The sequence below is a fragment of the Protopterus annectens genome, chromosome 5.part1 (genome assembly GCF_019279795.1).
Source record: "Protopterus annectens isolate FY-2018-M chromosome 5.part1, PAN1.0, whole genome shotgun sequence".
NCBI lineage: Eukaryota > Metazoa > Chordata > Ceratodontiformes > Protopteridae > Protopterus > Protopterus annectens.
In genome coordinates this window covers 91,141,996-91,159,218 of record NC_056736.1, presented here as the reverse complement: position 1 = coordinate 91,159,218, position 17,223 = coordinate 91,141,996, and the positions used below count along the sequence as shown (strand labels likewise).

The 17,223-nt window shown below is 43.5% G+C and overlaps 1 protein-coding gene across 1 annotated transcript in view; it reads left to right on the top strand.

Annotated features, from left to right (window-relative positions):
- The window catches only part of MYCBP2 (MYC binding protein 2), a gene marked incomplete in the record, with an annotated part of 5,088,083 nt that overhangs the window by 964,291 nt on the left and 4,106,569 nt on the right, over positions 1-17,223 (top strand). Inside the window, 1 exon segment of the mRNA XM_044072904.1 lies at positions 13,248-13,412. Within this exon segment, the coding sequence (XP_043928839.1) occupies positions 13,248-13,412 (165 nt within the window).

Sequence of the window (17,223 nt, the reverse complement as noted above, 5' to 3'; positions counted from 1 at the left end):
ACCATATAAAATTCTAGCTCCCACTAAGGACCAAGCAAAGCAGACCCACTTGATGCCATGGTTGTGGCAACATCCACCAAAAAAGAGCTTGCAAAACAGAGTACTTCTGTCCATCCCCCTAACAGGGAGTCCAGCGCCTTCAACAGTTTTTGTAAGCATGTATGTGCTTCAGCAACCTTTGCACTTCAGTCGCTGAATTACCTTTCATGTTTTACAAGATTACAATGAGCTTTCTAAATCTGTTTCTGAGTCCATGTGTGCCCAGGACCAAAATAGAACCTCCTCACAACTGGCCACCTCCAGTCTATTTCTGATACGTCGATGAGGCTGAATTCCCATGCAGTGGAAGGTACCTCACGGTCAGTGTGTTCAGGTAGAGCCATTAAGAAATGTGCTTGGTTGGGGCTGAGTACGTTTGCAAAGCCCTTTAAGTCTTTGTTCATCAGTGTGCCCTTTGATGTATCTTGCTTATTTAGACCCAAGGTAAAGGACACACTATCCGGATATGAGCAAGAGGGAAAGACCCTGTCTGCCATGGGCATATGTCTTTCAACACCTCAAAGACCTTTCTTAAGTAGTCAGTGGGGAAGTAGAAAAAATGCAGTTTCACAAATCCCAGGGTCTTTTCAAGACTTATGTGGAGATAGTTCCTCCAGAAGATGCTGTCCCGGCGGCAGAGGTGGCCCGGAGAATCAGGGCTTTCTTGGATTCCTTCTTGGATAAGCCCTACCAGCTCTCCTGAAGGGGGGCCTGACTGTTACCATCTGGAGGCAGTCGGAGGACACTTGTCTCTGCACCAAAGAGCCTGGCTATCTATAACAAAAGATTCCTGGGTGAAGAGAATTATATCCAGAGGTAATATAATACCATTTTTCCAAATGTTCCCAACCAAAATGTAAAGAATCCCCAATGTTCCACCCAGTCAGACGGAAGCAGCAGCATTATTAATAAAAAAAAGCTGCTGGAAAAAAAAATCATCTTAGAGGTTCCCCCCAGACCAGAGAGGATCCAAGACCTATTCATGATGACTCTTGGTGCCGGAAAAGACAGGGGACTTGAGACTAATTCTGTATCTCAGCAAACTGAATTAGTTTGTGCAATATTCAAAGTTTCAGATGGTTACAGTTTAGTCCATTTTGCTTTACTGCAAAAAGATGATTGGATGTGCTGAATAGATCTTCAGTATGTATACTAGCTCATCAAAATGAACAGGTGCTCCAGACGATATCTGCACTTTTGACTGGGAGCCAGTCATTATCAGTTCAGAGTATTACTGTTTGGTCTCATCACAGCCCCCAGGGTTTTCTAATGCATGGCATAGGTAGCAGGTCACTTCAGACTGCTAGGATTCTAAGTGTTTCTATACTTAGACGACTGGTACCTATCTACCCCAACCAGGCATGGACTCCTACAAGCAAGGGACTACTTGTTCCAGTTGTGCATCCATTTAGGTTGTTGTTTGTCTTTTCAGCTTTTCCCGGTTAGGGGTTGCCACAGCGGAACTCCGGTCCACTAATGATTGGCAGTAGATTTTTTTATGGTGCCGAGTTGCCAGCCCGACGCCCAACCTTCAGCAAAGGCACGCCCATTCACGCATGTCTTTTGGAGGCCACAACAGTTAATTACGACAAATCACACCTATGCAGATTCTGGAGTTTATCTGTTGCTGTCTAGACATTGTCTATCAGATATCCTCCCTTCCTCCTCCTTCTCAAATCCAGACACTGAGGCCCCTGTCAGGAAGCAATTCAGAATACTTCTCTTCCAGTGCAGCTAAGTTTACAATTATTGGGATCCATGGTAGCTGCTGTCACCCTCATTCGTCTGGCCAGGTTTCACATGTGAAAACTTCAGTGGACTCTGTCATCTCAGTGGTCCATTTTTCAGCATCCTTCATCCACTCCAGTCAAGATCACCCAAGCATTCAAAAGGTATCTTCTTTGTTGGATTCATTTGAACAAAGTCTTGGAAGGTTGTCCATTTGTTCTCACCATGGCCATGGTGACCACAGATGCCTCCTAGCTTGGGAAGAACAGTCAAAGGTACATGGTCCCCTGAAGAGGCTAAGACTCATATCAGTGTCCTGGAAATGAAAGCAGTTCTCCTAGTGTTGCAGGCTTTTCAAGACACACCCATCTGGGAAGCTTGCCATTCAGATGGAGAATTTCATTGTTCTGCTACATCCGCAAACAGTGAGGAACCAAGTGTTATCAGCTTTGTAGAGAAGCAAAGAGAATGTAGCAATGGACGATCTCTTGTGGCCACATTCTAATAGCAGTGCACATTCCAGGGAAATCCATTGTGATTGCAGACAAAGCAGACCCATTCTGATGCCTCTCGAGTGGTCCCTCATTGTTAGAGTGACAGTAGATTTTCCATTAGTGGGGCCAGCCATACTGCAACCTGTTCACTTCTCACCTAAACAAGTGCAAGTTCTTTGCTCTAATCTCTCCAATGGAGGAGTCACCGAGAGACCCTATAGTCCACAGTTGGCATCCCAGTGTCCTTTATGCTTATCTGCTGCTGCCTCTCATTCCCAAGTTTCTGCAGAAAGCATTCTGGTTGAAGAGCACAGTAATCTTCATTGTCCCTGTCTGGGCTTGCCAGATGTGGATGTTCTTCGCTTTTCACTATTGCAATCATTACATTTGGGTAATCTGCTGGCAGGTTGCCCTCAATCGGCCTGATTAACAACGTCTTGGGTCCTGCGTCGGTTGCTGTCCCTTCTTCCATGACGTCAGGGGTATAAAACATGCAGCCGACTCCATTACATCAGTCTTTCTTGCCGTGCAGTGCCCGAAGCAGAAGCAGTTCGCAAGTGCCTGTCGGCCGACTCCTGAAATTTTCATTTTCGAGTTTCAGAACAGAAGTCTTCAACTAAAAGCTAAGTACCCCATTGGGGAAACTTTTTCTTGCTCCTTACTGATGTCACTAAAAGTTAATAATTGTATTTGTGGGAAGCAAATACCTCATAAGGATTTTCTTTTGTACTGTATTCCTTGCCTAGGCCTTGACCACGATGTACCTTGCTGTCGGTTTTGTGCTTTATTTAATAAGCGCACCATCTGTCATCTGTACATATTTGCCTCTAAATATTTCGGTTCTCAGATTAATTATCCAGAAATTATGTTGGTTAGCCATCCAACTACCAGAATACCGAAAAAATGCAAAGAAGACGACAGAGACAGGCCGTTGAGGTCCAAAATTGCCGATGATGCTTCTCCTAAGCCAGTCGCCAGTTCGCCGGTACTCAATGAGGCACTTTCGCAGCCCCTGATACCCGCTACTTCTGATTCACAGGCCTCTACCGAGACCCATTCGGAGTCCAGTATGCCACGAGAGGCTTCACCTATGGAACCCGCGGATGTCTCTACCTTGGAATGGTCCGCAGCCGCTGTGCAGGCACCGGCTTCTGAGGGTGTATTCAGGCCTACAGACTTGCATATTAAACTGACACCACCTTCAATTTTAAGGCCAAAATCTTGATCTGTCTAAAAAACCGACGCCCAGGCCACATGTTCAGGCCCCTATGCTTAAAAAACAAATGATCAAAATGGCTGAAGATTTAATTACTCTAATCAGGGGTAGTCACCCCCCCCCCCCCGCCATCTAAGAGGCCTAAGGCTGAACTTGATTATGAATCTTCTGAACAGAACTCTGTTTCTTTTGACTCTTCTAATGAACTGGATTTGCCCATACCTACTTATGAGGACTCTGATGCAGAGGATTCCATTCCTTCTGCTTCTCACCCTGAGGATTTTTCTTTTGGGGAAACTTTGCATACTTTAAGGGAGCATTTCCACTGGGAAAGTCAGGGTTTTTCCTGAATCCAAGAAGAGGCTTAGGGATTTCTTTCTTCTTCCTCCACATAGGCCTTTGGCTATACCTCCTGTACTAGACATTGTTGATGATGTGTTTTCAGAATCCACTGTGGCCCCTGATTCCCTGCCTCCGGCCCCCTGTAAACCAGACAGATACTACAGGGTTCCTGACTCCCACGAATTCCTTTTCAAAAATCCTGTTGCAGACCCTGAAACCATTTCTCAGGGGCCCAAGGGCATTAAGGCTTCTACTGCTAAAAATTCTACCCCTTCTGATAGAGATTCCAGGGTGCTGGATAGATGGGGTAAAAAGGTTTATACTTCTGCAATCTTGGCAATCAGGGCTTTAAATTGTCAATTCCATATGCTAAAATATCAACAGCATATCATGGGACTGCTTAAACAGAAAATTATGTTAATTTCTGACTGTGTGGAAAATAAGGATTTACATGATTTATTGCATTCAGCTGAACAAGTTGGTAAACATACTTTGCAGTGTGGTTTTGATTCTTTTGAGGCCTCTTGCACAGCTGCTGTTACTGGGTCTGTACTGGGTCTGTGCTTAGAAGGCATGCTTGGCTCAAGGAGCAATCTCTGCCTGATCATGTTAAAGCAAAATTGTTGGATGCTCCTTTTCAGCAGGACCGTCTTTTTGGCAATAAGGCTGAAGTTGTTCTAAAAAAGATGGAAGGTAAAGCTAAATCTATGCAAACTGTGAAAGATTTCTTACAAGTACAACCTCCAAGATTTAGTAGGCACTGGACTACTAAAAACTGGTCTTTTCTAGTTCCTTCCAGAGCCACTCAAGTCAAACCCAGGCATTCCAAATGCACCAGGTTGCAGTCCCAAGGGACTATCAGAACTAAGCAATGGGGGTGCCTCCACTTCCAAATCTGGAAATAACAAGACACCACCCTGTGGTAAACAGTCTCAATGACTTTCCTTTAAAATTACCAAGCACTTATCTCTTAGCCGCCCTTTTTGGGGGGGAAACTATCTCTTCATGCAAAAAACTGGCAACTTAGAACCCAGGACAAATGGGTTTTAAATTTAGTGTCCCAGGGATACAGATTTAATTTCCACACATTGCCAACTACAAACGGGTGGCCAGACCTGCCCCCAAATCAGTGGGCAGAGGCTCAGAAACAAGTACTTTCCCTCCTAAACATGGGAGCAATTCAACTAATACCAGAAGAGGAAAAGGGACAAGGTATCTATTCCATAATTTTCCTGGTACCCAGAAAAGACAAATCATGGCATCCAATTCCGGACCTGTCTACTCTAAGCACCTTTCTGGACATTCCAAAATTCAAGATGCTGACTCTTCACCAGTTACTTCCTATGCTAGGCAAAGATGCCTGGTTGGCAACTGTAGATTTAAAAGAGGCTTACCTGCATATCCCAATCAGGGAATCTTGCAGAAGATACCTACGCTTCAAAGTATGCTACTTGCATCATCAGTTCTCTGCACTGCCCTTTGGCTTATCTATTGCACCCAGGGTATTTACAAAGTGCCTGGCACCAGTAATTGCATTTTGCAGGCAAAGAAATATTCAAATTTACATACCTGGATGATTGTCTAATTATGACAGAAAACCAGGCCATTCTTCTAAAACATCTGGCGTTTGTAAAAAGGGTTCTAACTTGTCTAGGGTACACCATAAACAAAAAGAAATCACAACTGGTACCCTCTCAAAAAATTACATTCCTGGGTGCAAGCTTGAATACAACTGTCCAGATGGCTTTCCTTTCGCCAGAAAAGCAAATTCATTTGGTGATTTACTTCAAACAGGTGGCCACAAAAACCCTGCTATCTGCAAGACAAATACTGCAAGCCTTTGGGGTTCATGGCCTCCTGCATTCTTCTTATATCATATGCAAGACTTGCATATAAGGAAACTTCAATGGTACTTAAAAAGTTTATGGAGTCAACATTGTCACAGCCTGGAAATAATGATTCCTATCATACCTTGCCTGCAACTAGAGTTCCTATGGTGGGCAGAGGCCTGCCACCAAAACAAGGGACTGCCATTCACACCACCCCCTGCCGCCCGAACCCTAACTAAAGATGCATCAGACTATGCATGGGGAGCTCATCTGGCAGGGCAGTGCATTCAGGGCAAATGGAGCCCAAATCAAATGCACCTTCATATCAATCAAAAAGAAATGCTAGCTGTACAGAATGCACTGACAGCCTTCAAGGACTACCTTCATCCAGGACAACTAATGGTAAAGACGGACAACACCACGGTTATGTGGTACATAAACAAGCAGGGGGGTACACATTCCTACTCCTTCTGCAGACTAGCCATGGCATTGTGGAACACGGCCTTGAGCTGTCAAGTACAACTACAAGCTCAATTCCTGCCAGGAAAGTTGAATATTCTGGCAGACGAACTAAGCAGAAATGTCATGGACCCACACGAATGGAAACTGGAACCAAGGATTTTCAACATGTTGACACGCAAATGGAGGATCCCAGACATAGATCTTTTTGCCTCACCCCAGAACTGCCAGTTGGACAAATTTTGCACAAGAACTCCTCACAAAAAAGCCTGGAAAGTGGATGCTCTGTCCTTCAGCTGGAAAAACCTATACCTTTCTCCCTCTGCCTCTGCTCTCCAAAGTTCTACTAAATGTCAAACAGAACAAACCAAAAATGATTTTGATTGCTCCAGACTGGCCTTGCCAACACTGGTACCCACTCCTACACAGTCTGTCACAAATTTCTCCATGGCTCCAAACATTGAATCTTGCAGCTTGGCTAATCACTTAAATTCCCCCCTAGCATCCCTCAGCAAATCTGTGATGGATGTCATTTTGGAGGCGAGAAGACCTAGTATTAGAAAATCTTATGCTGACAAATGGAAAAGATTCTGTGTTCTAATCAATCTCAAGGGATGAGCACAGCAGCGGCCAATTTACCTCAGATTTTGCAATACTTAACCGAGATGCTTCACAAGGGCCTGTCTTTTTGTCTATAAAAATCCATGCCTCAGCCATTTCAGCTCATTACAGCACAGAACCCCCCTCCTTCTCTCATCCTCTGCTAAAGCAGTTTCTCAGAGGGGCCAAAAACCTGAGATCTCCCAGAGAGCTCCAACCCCTGCCTAGGACCTTAATTTTGTATTGGAGAAACTCACTCTACCTCCTTTCAAGCCAGCTGCTACTGCAGACTTAAAATTCCTTTCCTGGAAAACAGCCTTACTTTTAGCAATCACTTCTGCTAGAAGGATCTCTGAATTTTACAAGCCCTTATGGCAGTGGAGACTTTCATCATCTTTAATGCGCACAGGGTGTCACTCAGGACCAATCCATCCTTCATGCCCAAGGTGGTATCCAATGTGGCTCTTAATCAGTCCATTCATTTGCCAACTTTCTTTCCCAAACCACAGAACAAGGGGGAGCGGATTCTGCATTCATTGGATGTACACAGACAGCTTAGATGTTACTTGGACAGGACTAAAATCTCGAAGAAAATCTGAAGAACTGCTGGTAGCATTTGCTGCAGGGGCAGAGGGAAAGGCTATTTCAAAACAAACCATTTCTAAATGGATAAGCCATTGTATTCATTTCTGCTATGAGCACCATGGAAAACCTATCCCCCAGGGGATCGGATCCCATTCCACCAGGGCTGCATCTACTTCTACAGCCTTTCTCAGAAGTGTCCCTACCAGGGATATTCTAGAAGCTGCTACCTGGAGTTCAGTTCATACTTTCACCAAGCATCATCACTTAGCAATTTTCTCTAAATCCAGAGCTGGCTTTGCCACTGCTGTTTTGCAGAGCCTTATAGCCGGTCCTAATGCTGTATAAATCCATCCTCCCAACCATAGCTTTGGGAATCTACCCAAATGTAATGAATGCAACAGTGAAACACGAAGAACATATTACAGTTGTGTACACTTACCATAAATGTAGATGTTCGAGTGTATTCACTGTTGCAGTCCTGGTTACCCTCCCTCCAGTCCCCTGCTTTTCTCTTACTATGCCTCTGCTTTCTTTTACTATACTTAAAAGCCTTTTTGGTGTATTTGCTTTTATTTGGAGGTATATATTTTTTTGTTTTTAATTATTTATATATTTTGCTCCCCATTTGGGGGGCACCTGACATCTGGGGCAAGAAAAACTGATGTAATGGCGTCGGCTGCATGTTTTATACCCCTGACAACTGGACGTCATGGAAGAAGGGACAGCAACCGACGCAGGACCCAAGACTTTGTTAATCAGGCTGACTGAGGGCAACCTGCCAGCAGATTACCCAAATGTAATGACTGCAACAGTGAATACACTCGAACATCTACATTTATGGTAAGTGTACCCAACTGTACTTTTTGAATACACTCTAACATCTACATTTATGGTAAGTGTACACAACTGTACTTTCCCCTTCCTCTGGCCTTACCTTCTTCATCCACCCTGGATACTGGATCCAACTCCAGACCTCCTGTCTCACCTGACAGAGATGACTCATCCAGACTTAACAGGATTCAAAATGGCCGCTTGGTTTCTCCAAATCCATTGATTGCTAGACAACCCAGACTCTTCTTCCTTGGTCGTCATATATTGTTATATTCTCAAAAAGCTTCCAGTAGAAGAATTTACAAAAGTAAATGAAAGAGATTTGTATTCTGGGCACTTTGGGATCTGGATCCCTTTTCAGCACATGTATTCTTGATTTTTCAGCTTCAATTTTCAGTGAAGGCACTAATTTTTCAAGTATTAAGGTCAAGTTAGCTGCTATTTCTAATTTCCATCTGGGTGAAAATAACTATGCCTTAGGTTCTTCTAAACTATGTAAAGCCATTCTCAAAGCAGCCTTTTTACTTGGGTGTCCATTAATGGATCCTACACCTCCTAGGGATTTAATTGTTGTACTTCATAGGTTGGTACTAGGCTATCGGCCCTAGGGCTTATACAAGCCTAGCCATAATAATTCCCTGGCTATTTCTTCCCGCAGTATTTACTTCCCTGGACCCCTGTCTAGCAGGGCGACTGACGTGATCCCCGGGGTGAATTTCCTATCTCCCATCCAATAATCAAGGTTCGTTTTGAACAGGGCCAAAGAGGCGCTCTGCTTGACATATATGGGCAGTCTATTTCAGAGGCTGGGGATTCTCTAGGTCAAGGCCTTAACCCAAACTCCCTTTGAAACATCAGCCAGGGCAGATCAAAAATTTTTGTCTTGGAAAAACTTTTTCCTGGTCATTATCACATCGGCTAGATGAGTGTCTGAACTCCAGGCCCTGTTTTCTAAATCTTCATATCTTGTTTTTGTACAATGGTAAGGTGTCCTTGTAGACCAGCCCATTTTTTTTTTTTGCTTAAGGTAGCTTCTGAGTCCAACATAAACAAGTTTATTAATCTCCCAGTTTTCTTTCCAACCTTTTCAAATAAGAGAGAGTATATGCTCCATCTGTTGGATTTGTATAGTCAGCTTAGTTTTATCTCTATAGAGATAAGGGTCAGGAAACTTGACCATTGTTGTTTCCTTCTCTCCTAACAGATTGTCAAACCAGTTTCCAAAGTTACATTGCTCAAAGGGTTAACTGAATGTACAGCCTTTATCTGTGGTAAAAAAGGATAATCCTTACCTAAGCCTCTGAGAGCTCATTTCATGAGGTCTATGGCGGTCTCCTCGGCTTTTTGGTCAAGGTCTTCCTTAGATGACATTTGTGCAGCTGCAACTTGGACTTTTACTGTTCATTTCAAATTGGATTTGGTTTCCAGGAACAGAGCAGCCTTTGGCGCCGTAGTACTCTGAAATATCCTTCCATAACAGCCACCCAAGGTTAGAGTAGCTGGGGACTCTGTCCCATCAGTTGAAGTATGAAAGAAAAGGACATTAGATGAAAAGAAATGTTATGTGCTCACCATAACATTCCATCTGTGATGCACATTTTCATTCTTCCTCACCTTCCTGCCCACCTGCCTCCTTCCCTTTGCTTCTGGAAAGACCTAAGAGTTTTTACAGAAATTTCTATTCCTTGTTTGAGCTCCAGCTTCCTTTTTTTTCCTTTCTGTCTTTAATTTCTTTAACAAGTTGTTCCTTTATATCTAGGGACAGCAGACTTGCTCTGAGGTATGTTAGGTTGGTGGGGCCTTATGGGTAAAGGGAGAAGCTCAAGACGTTTGGATCCGAAGATCTGGTAGAAGTGGCTGAGGCTGATCCAAGTCTCTGATCTGAACCCATCCATTGAGGAAGATTGAAAATGGCCAATACAGATGGAACATTATGGTGAGTACATAACTTTTGTTTTTACCAACACTTTACTATCTTTCCTTTGACCTGTTCTTTGCAGGCAGCAGTGTTCGTGGATTTGTTAACAATGGGATAGAATTTGTAGAAGAATTTCAACCAGTAGGGCAATTCATCATGTGGACATCATTGGAGCTTTTCCATTCACATTCATATGTTAGACATGAAGACAGTCCTACTTTGGCCCCTGAATCCTTCCAGGAGTCCCTCTAAGTGGTAGGTGTAACTTGGAAGCCCAACTCTGAGGGGGTGTTTTTGTTTAACTGGGTGGAGCATTGATCCACATGGATCTTTTTCAGTCTTAGCCCCGGGGGGAGGGGGGGACACTGTCTGGTTAAGTGACTTTCTCAGAGTCAAACAGTAGACAAATGGAAGCTTAGGGGATCAAACCTTGGGCTGCAGAGAGCAACTCTTAACATTTTGTAGCCTTAATCCTCTGGGCTAACTGCCAGGTGCCTGCTTCTACCTCATAAGTGAGCCATCTCAGTGTATCTGTGAACAGGAAAAGCTTTTGAAGTACAGTAAGCCCTGCCGTGATTCGTTTACATCTCTAACAAACACTGTGTGAGGATTTCTCCCTCATTCTGTCACTTGACAAACCCCTAGGAATGTCATAGTACACCAGTGGCTAACTGGGTGACTCTACTGTTTTCTCACATTTTCTTTATGATATCATTCAAAAGTCTCATAAAGTCATTTTTATTGGCACTAGCTGATCTAGTACCCTCTGCTTATGTTCTATCTGGTGGAGAAGGCTTTGCTCTTGAGATGCACAAATACACTCCTGTTACAGCCATCAAGCAGGTCTCACTCAGGTATTTACTCTATGTGCCTCACTACTTAGTTTCTCCACTTCAGTAATTTGTAAGCCTTCTTTTACAGGTGGAGTAGTCAGTATACTCCTCTTTCCAAATAACCAGAATGAGGAAAACTTAACATTTTGTTAAATTTCTCTTTGTGAGTTCCTTTTAAAATGTTTCCCCCTTTTTCCTGTTTTCTTACAGTACTTAACTATCTAGCATGCATTTTTGATAGTAGTTTGAATTATTTTTGATTAAAGAATTGCAAAACAGCACCATAATTTCCTAAAGACTTAAACATTGCCTGTGATATAAGTAAGACCTACTGGAGAGACAGATATATATCCCAGAGGCTACGCATTCTCTGAAACAACCTCCCCATCCATATGACGCAGAGTTCCTCTGTAACCCAATTCAAGTGTAACTTGGACATTTGGATGGGGAACAGGAAATTCATCCCTGGTTTGTCCTCTCCCAAGCCCCTGCTTAAACGTATCAAGGGTACCAGAACTTGTCAGAGACTTGGGATACAAGGGTGGTCACAGTGGTGCAGCGGTGATCGTTGTCACCTCACAGCAAGAAATTCTCTGGTTGGATTCTCGGCTGGGATGCTTTCTGTGCGGAGACTGCATGCCCTCTCTGTGGTTGCATGGGTTTCTGCCAGGTGCTCTGGTTTCCTCCCACATTTCAGAGACATGCAGTAGGTAGATTAGACGCATTAAACTGGCCGTAGGTGCGAATGAGTGATACGGATGAACTACTGCAGCAGGGCTAACCACCCGGCGATTTAAACCTTGACTCGAGATGATTGCCACTGTTGAAATGATACCCCGACACCATGTGCAAAATGAGAAAAAGGGGTTGGGGATAGATGGACCAGATTTAAAAAGACCCTTGTGGTCATTATCCTAGTATACAACTGTAAACCTAGTTGTCTAACATCTCCAGCTTTCAACAAACGCAATGTGGTGGTTTGATTTCTTTAAATGCCTCCAAAGATTTTCTATGGGGAGTTTCTTATTGAAGCCTCCATTATGAGTTTCAGTTCCTCCTTGGAATTTGGACTTTTTTCAGGAGGAATTGATACATGCTCCCTTTGGACTAGTAGTTATTGCAGATTTAAAATAATGTGTGGAAAGTGCTTTTCTTAATGATTATTACTTCAGCCAGAAGGGTTTCAGATGTTTATGCTATTTGGTGAACCTCCTTATTTTGTCTTTTACTTTTCAAACATTTGTTTTTTTTACCAAAGCTGCAACTGAACAAATTGATTTAGTATAATTGTCTGGCTGTTTTCTTTCTGGCCTGCTGTAGCTGTGGTGAATACTAGCTATCCTGCATGAATTCTGATTGCCAGCCCGTAAGAGATTAGGTTGGCCAAATGACTTTTGAAAAGATGCTTTGCTTTTTTGTTTTCTTTTTTCTCAGTTCCTTGGAACAGAAGCCCAGCATTCTTATTCTTGCCAAATGCCTGCTTGACTGCAGTTTGCTATGTTAGACCTAACTAGTCACTACTTGAACTTGCTAAAGCTTAATGTACATCATTAGCAGTCTTCAAGAATGCACCCCTCAACAGTTCTTTGCTGAAAACCTTTCCATGGCATTATAAACTTGGAATATCATTGGAGATCCTGATTAGCTTTTGTGTCTGCTGTTATCAAGGTTGTGTGTTGTACAGGCCCACCAAATAGACTGCATTTGAAACTCCTGCTTATGAATTACAATAGATGGACCCAGACCTGTCATATGAGTTATGTATTTACCTAACAGCAGCTCTGGATGAGTGGGCCTATCCTCTGTACCAGCCCTGGTCAGCCTGTCTGCCTTAGTTGAGATGGTCTTGTTTTTATGCATATGTGTATACAGCTTTTTTATTTCGTTTAACTTGTCTAGCCTCAATTCTAGAGTTGGGAGAGCCACATGACACATTTTGAGAATGAGGGACGTATCAAACAGCCCAGAAAATTTTGAATGTCTGAGCTGTCCTAATGCCTGGAACTTTAGTTCTGAGTTACACAGGAAGGGACCCACTCCTTCAGGAGTAGTGTTATGGAAAGTATGTAACATTCATCTTCTCTTGAACTGAGGAAGTACTGTCATTACATCTAGTGATGAAAAAGATGTTTAAGTACAGTAGCTAAATACGTTTTTTTATTTTTATTTAATATTGGTATTTTTTAGACAAAATTCCATTACTGAAAGAAAAAGATTACCCTTTTGTTAAAAGAATTATGTTACCTGTATAGTAGTCGCCTTTCATGTTAACTCCTAAGCTCTTCTATCACAATGATTCACTTCTCACAAAGCATCTGAAGCCCTAGACTTAACCACAGAAGGCTAACCTATTTCTTTCATTGTTACTTACAGCAAAAGGTAGACGTCAGTCAAAGCCATATAAACCCAAGAAGATGGTTAAAATGGAAGGCAAAATTGCAGTTCATACAGCTTGCAACAATGGCAGCAGCTCAGTGGTCACCAAAGATGGAGAGCTGTACATGTTTGGAAAAGATGCCATCTACTGTGACAGTTCATGTAAGTATGTGTTAATCGGAAGGAAACATTTTCTGTGTAGAAATTTAAGAAGTGTTTGTTGGAGTTTGAGAGTGGAGACTGTGTATCTGTGTGTGTTTATCTACATCAATGTTTGTGTGTTCAATAAGCTTCACATTTCAAAAGTCACGCAGTCTTCTCAGTTTGGTCATTGGCAGCTGCTAACTGGAGATGAAATGACAATGCTGCTGTCCATGTTAACTTGAAAAGACCTGCTGTAATTGCTTCCAGATATGTCATCTGGGTTATCTGGTTAGGAAAAAGTCTTTTTGTCTACCAACTCACTCACCATTGTTTCTCATTTTACTTCTGGAGTTCCTACTGGATTTGAGCAAGCAGATTTAGCAGAATCCTAATATCAAGGATCTTCCTCTTTTTTTTTTGTTTGGGGGCTTCCCACTAATCACACTCTCTCTTTTTTTTTTTTTTTTTTTTTTTCCTGGAAGATCCCACTCTTGCAAGTTGTATGTTGTTTTTTTTGTTCCCTGTAGGCATTCAGCTTGATAATCAGTTGCTCAGCTCGTTTTCCATAAATTCATTTTCCTCTTTGGTTCCACATGATGAGAGGGAAGGGAAGTGGACTCTGAAATCCTGTCCTCTACCAGTATAACCCCCTGGTAAAGGCCATCATTGGCTTGCGAGTGAGGCATAGAGTGGATCCAACGCAGGCAGCTTTATTCAAATTGATGAGTACTTCAGGGATGTTTTTAAGGCCTACCTAGCAAAGTGCTGACTTTCTTGTACTTTAGGCTGGGTAGACATTTGATGAATGCCTGTGAAGTTGTCTCCCTAGAACCTAGAGCAGCCACTCCTTCTCAATCATCCCACATCCACAACCTGGCAGTTTCAAGTCTCGGCCTCCACTAGGGCTTAATAAGAGATCTGCCTTCTCCAGCATGCTTTCTCACCCAGGAGAGGCATGCCCATTCTCCCTGCCATCTCCATCAGATGTCCAAGTTGCTAATCGATCCGAGATTGCCAGTATCATAGTCAGGACTTTATCCCTGTATCATGGGAGATGGCACCTAGTTGCATGTTCTGATGTAGCCACACACACCAGGGTATCACTTGTGGAACTTTAAAGTACACTTAACCTTATTGTCTTATCAGTTTTTCCTGTCTCATAGTTCAGATCAAAGTCTTAGCTTTGATCTGCAAAAGTTTCTGGGTATGTGGCCTAGATATTAATCAGCCAAGTTTTGTTTTGACCTTTGAATTATCATCCAAGTCTTACACCTGCATTGTTTGTATTATCTTAGGGAAGACCATGATGTCAGACAATGCTTCAAATGAAAGAGGTTGAACCCTGCTGCTGCTCACCTGTGAATGAAGCCGTTGGCCTCTCTTGCAACCGGAAAGATGATGATTGAGACATCCTTTCTTAAAGATCAGCAGGCTTATCCATTGTGCTGCATCAGATAATAGTTTTCTGAGCATAGTATGTTTGGGCAGTAGATCACAGCTTAATCCTCCAGGAGATGGGGCCTTTGCTAAAATTGCTTTCTGGCCCTCAGTGTGCTAACTTCATACTCAAAACACGTTTGAGCTAGAATCAGTAATCAGCCTTAAATGAAGATGAGGGGCATGGTGGAGGAGTTCTGCAGCTGGCTTCTACAAGGATGGGTGTATTTTGGGGTATGAGGTATAAGGCTGTCTGAACCCTGGGTTATCTGCTGAAGTCTTGATGTAGAGTTGGTCACTTGATTTGCATTGTGTGTTGATTGAAGTTAAAGGCTGACGTCTCTCCTTCCAGAACTTCTTGGCAAGTCCAGCTGACACTGGTTGAAGAAAACCAGTCAGGTAATCCTACTCAAGGCCAAGACATTAAGTGTTTGATCCAGTAGGGTATGGATTGCCTGGTGCTGGATTGCATTCTTATTCACTATGGCCTAGTGCCAGCTTAAAGCACACTGCAGGTCTCTTTCCAGTCATTTTTCTTTGGACACAGTTGTGCTCCATTTTGCCCAGCGTGTTGTGCATAGTCTTGCACTTTGACCCTTGTTCAAGATTCTGCATGAGCCCTTGCCTATAATAAAGGATGCAGAATGCATTATTTCTTAGGAGGATTTAGAGGATCTGGAAGACATTTTGTATGGGACAGGTAAGAACATTGAGTCCAGCTTTCCCCCAGATGACCTATGACCCTTGTCTTTGTAATACCTTGAGGCTATTGAGGTGTGTTGTGGCTTGGTACAATGCTCGTTTCCCTTTTGTCAAGTGCTTGCTCTGATCTGGAGAAGGCAGCAAATCCCTAGGTCATTTCATCCGAGGATATACACATTAGAGAGTCATTAACTCACACTGACCTGTGAGTTTCTTTGTGCTTTGCTCGCTTCCCACCCCAATTTCCCATGCCATTAGCTTTATACTTAACTGTCTGCACCTCATCTCCTCCCACTTAGTGCCCCTACAATATATTGCATATCCCTGAATATAACCATTAATGTTAAGTTGTCCATCTCGCCTTCATTCTTGCTGGATGGGTTCGGAGCTGATCCTCGGCTCCGACTCGGCCAATACTAAAGCTCGAGAGCTAATTCCACCGGCTCGAGGCTCCCCTATATCCCACAATGCTAGGCGGTAACTCCTCAGATCTCGTTTGCCGCTATAGCTGATGAGGTGCTTTTTTACCGGCTCAGGCACGTCAGTGAGAGTTTTTACCGTAATAGGTATTTCTTAACCCCCTATTGTTTCATACCATAACCTTTTTAGTTTAATTAATATTTAGATAAATCGACCCCTGTTTTTTCGGGTCTATATTCCCTTCCTTTTCTTCCCTTAACTTGTAGGCCTTCGGCCCCTTCCCTTCCCCCAGTCCTTTAGTGTGACTAAATTAGTATTTTTTTGTTAAGGGCTTGTATGTGTGTTTGTGGCTTTCTGTTAGCCTTAATAATTTAATAATTTAATATTTTTCTTCGGTAAAGGGTGTGTCTGTAGTGTGTTTGTGTTGTTGTCAGGCACTCCTTTCACCATGTCAAAAGACGCTAAGGTCTCAGGCTTCAAGAAGTGTGACTCGTGCTGTCAGAAAATGTCTCTGACAGACGGTCACACTTGTGTGTATTGCCTGGGACCTTTGCACCTGCAGGACTCTTGTGCTGTTTGTCATGGTTTTAGCCCTAGAGTCCTGCAGGAAAGCAAGAACAAATTAATCTTGCGGGGCTTATTAAAGCCTGAAGGCCCCCCGACTCAGTCTGTGTCGGGGAAGCCTTCTAAAACTTCCAAACAGTCGGCTCCGGTTTCTGAGTCGACTGCTGGAAAAGTTAAGTCGGCTTCGACATCGGCTCCTGCCGGAGCCGATGTTTCCAAGCCTCATACTGTTACCTCGGCTCCGGCTGGAGCCGAGGCTATTAAAACTCTGTTGGCTCCGATACTCTTATCGGAGCCACAGTCTAGGAAGAGATCCAGATCCCCCTCTTATCGGCTCCGTGCATTTGGCGCCAGGATCACCTCTTCTTTCCGAACGGAGCCATAAAACTCATTCCTCACGGTCTTCCAGGTTATCTGACCACGATTTGCAAAGGGTAGTGAGTAGACTTCTCAAGTCCGAGGCACTGGCCCAAATGCTGCATAGCCCGACTTAGCAGTCAGTGGCTATTCCCGTTCCCCAATACATTCCTCCTCCGACTCCTTTGAGTTCGGAGCCAGGGCTTGTCGGAGCCATGACTGTCAGTGCGTCGGATCCGATACCTTCCCTTTCGGCTCAGTCGTCTGCTCCGATCTCCTCCTTGGAGGGATCTCGGTGCCGAGCTTCCCTCGTCTGCTCCGAGGGGGCGAGTGGCATCGGACCCTTGTC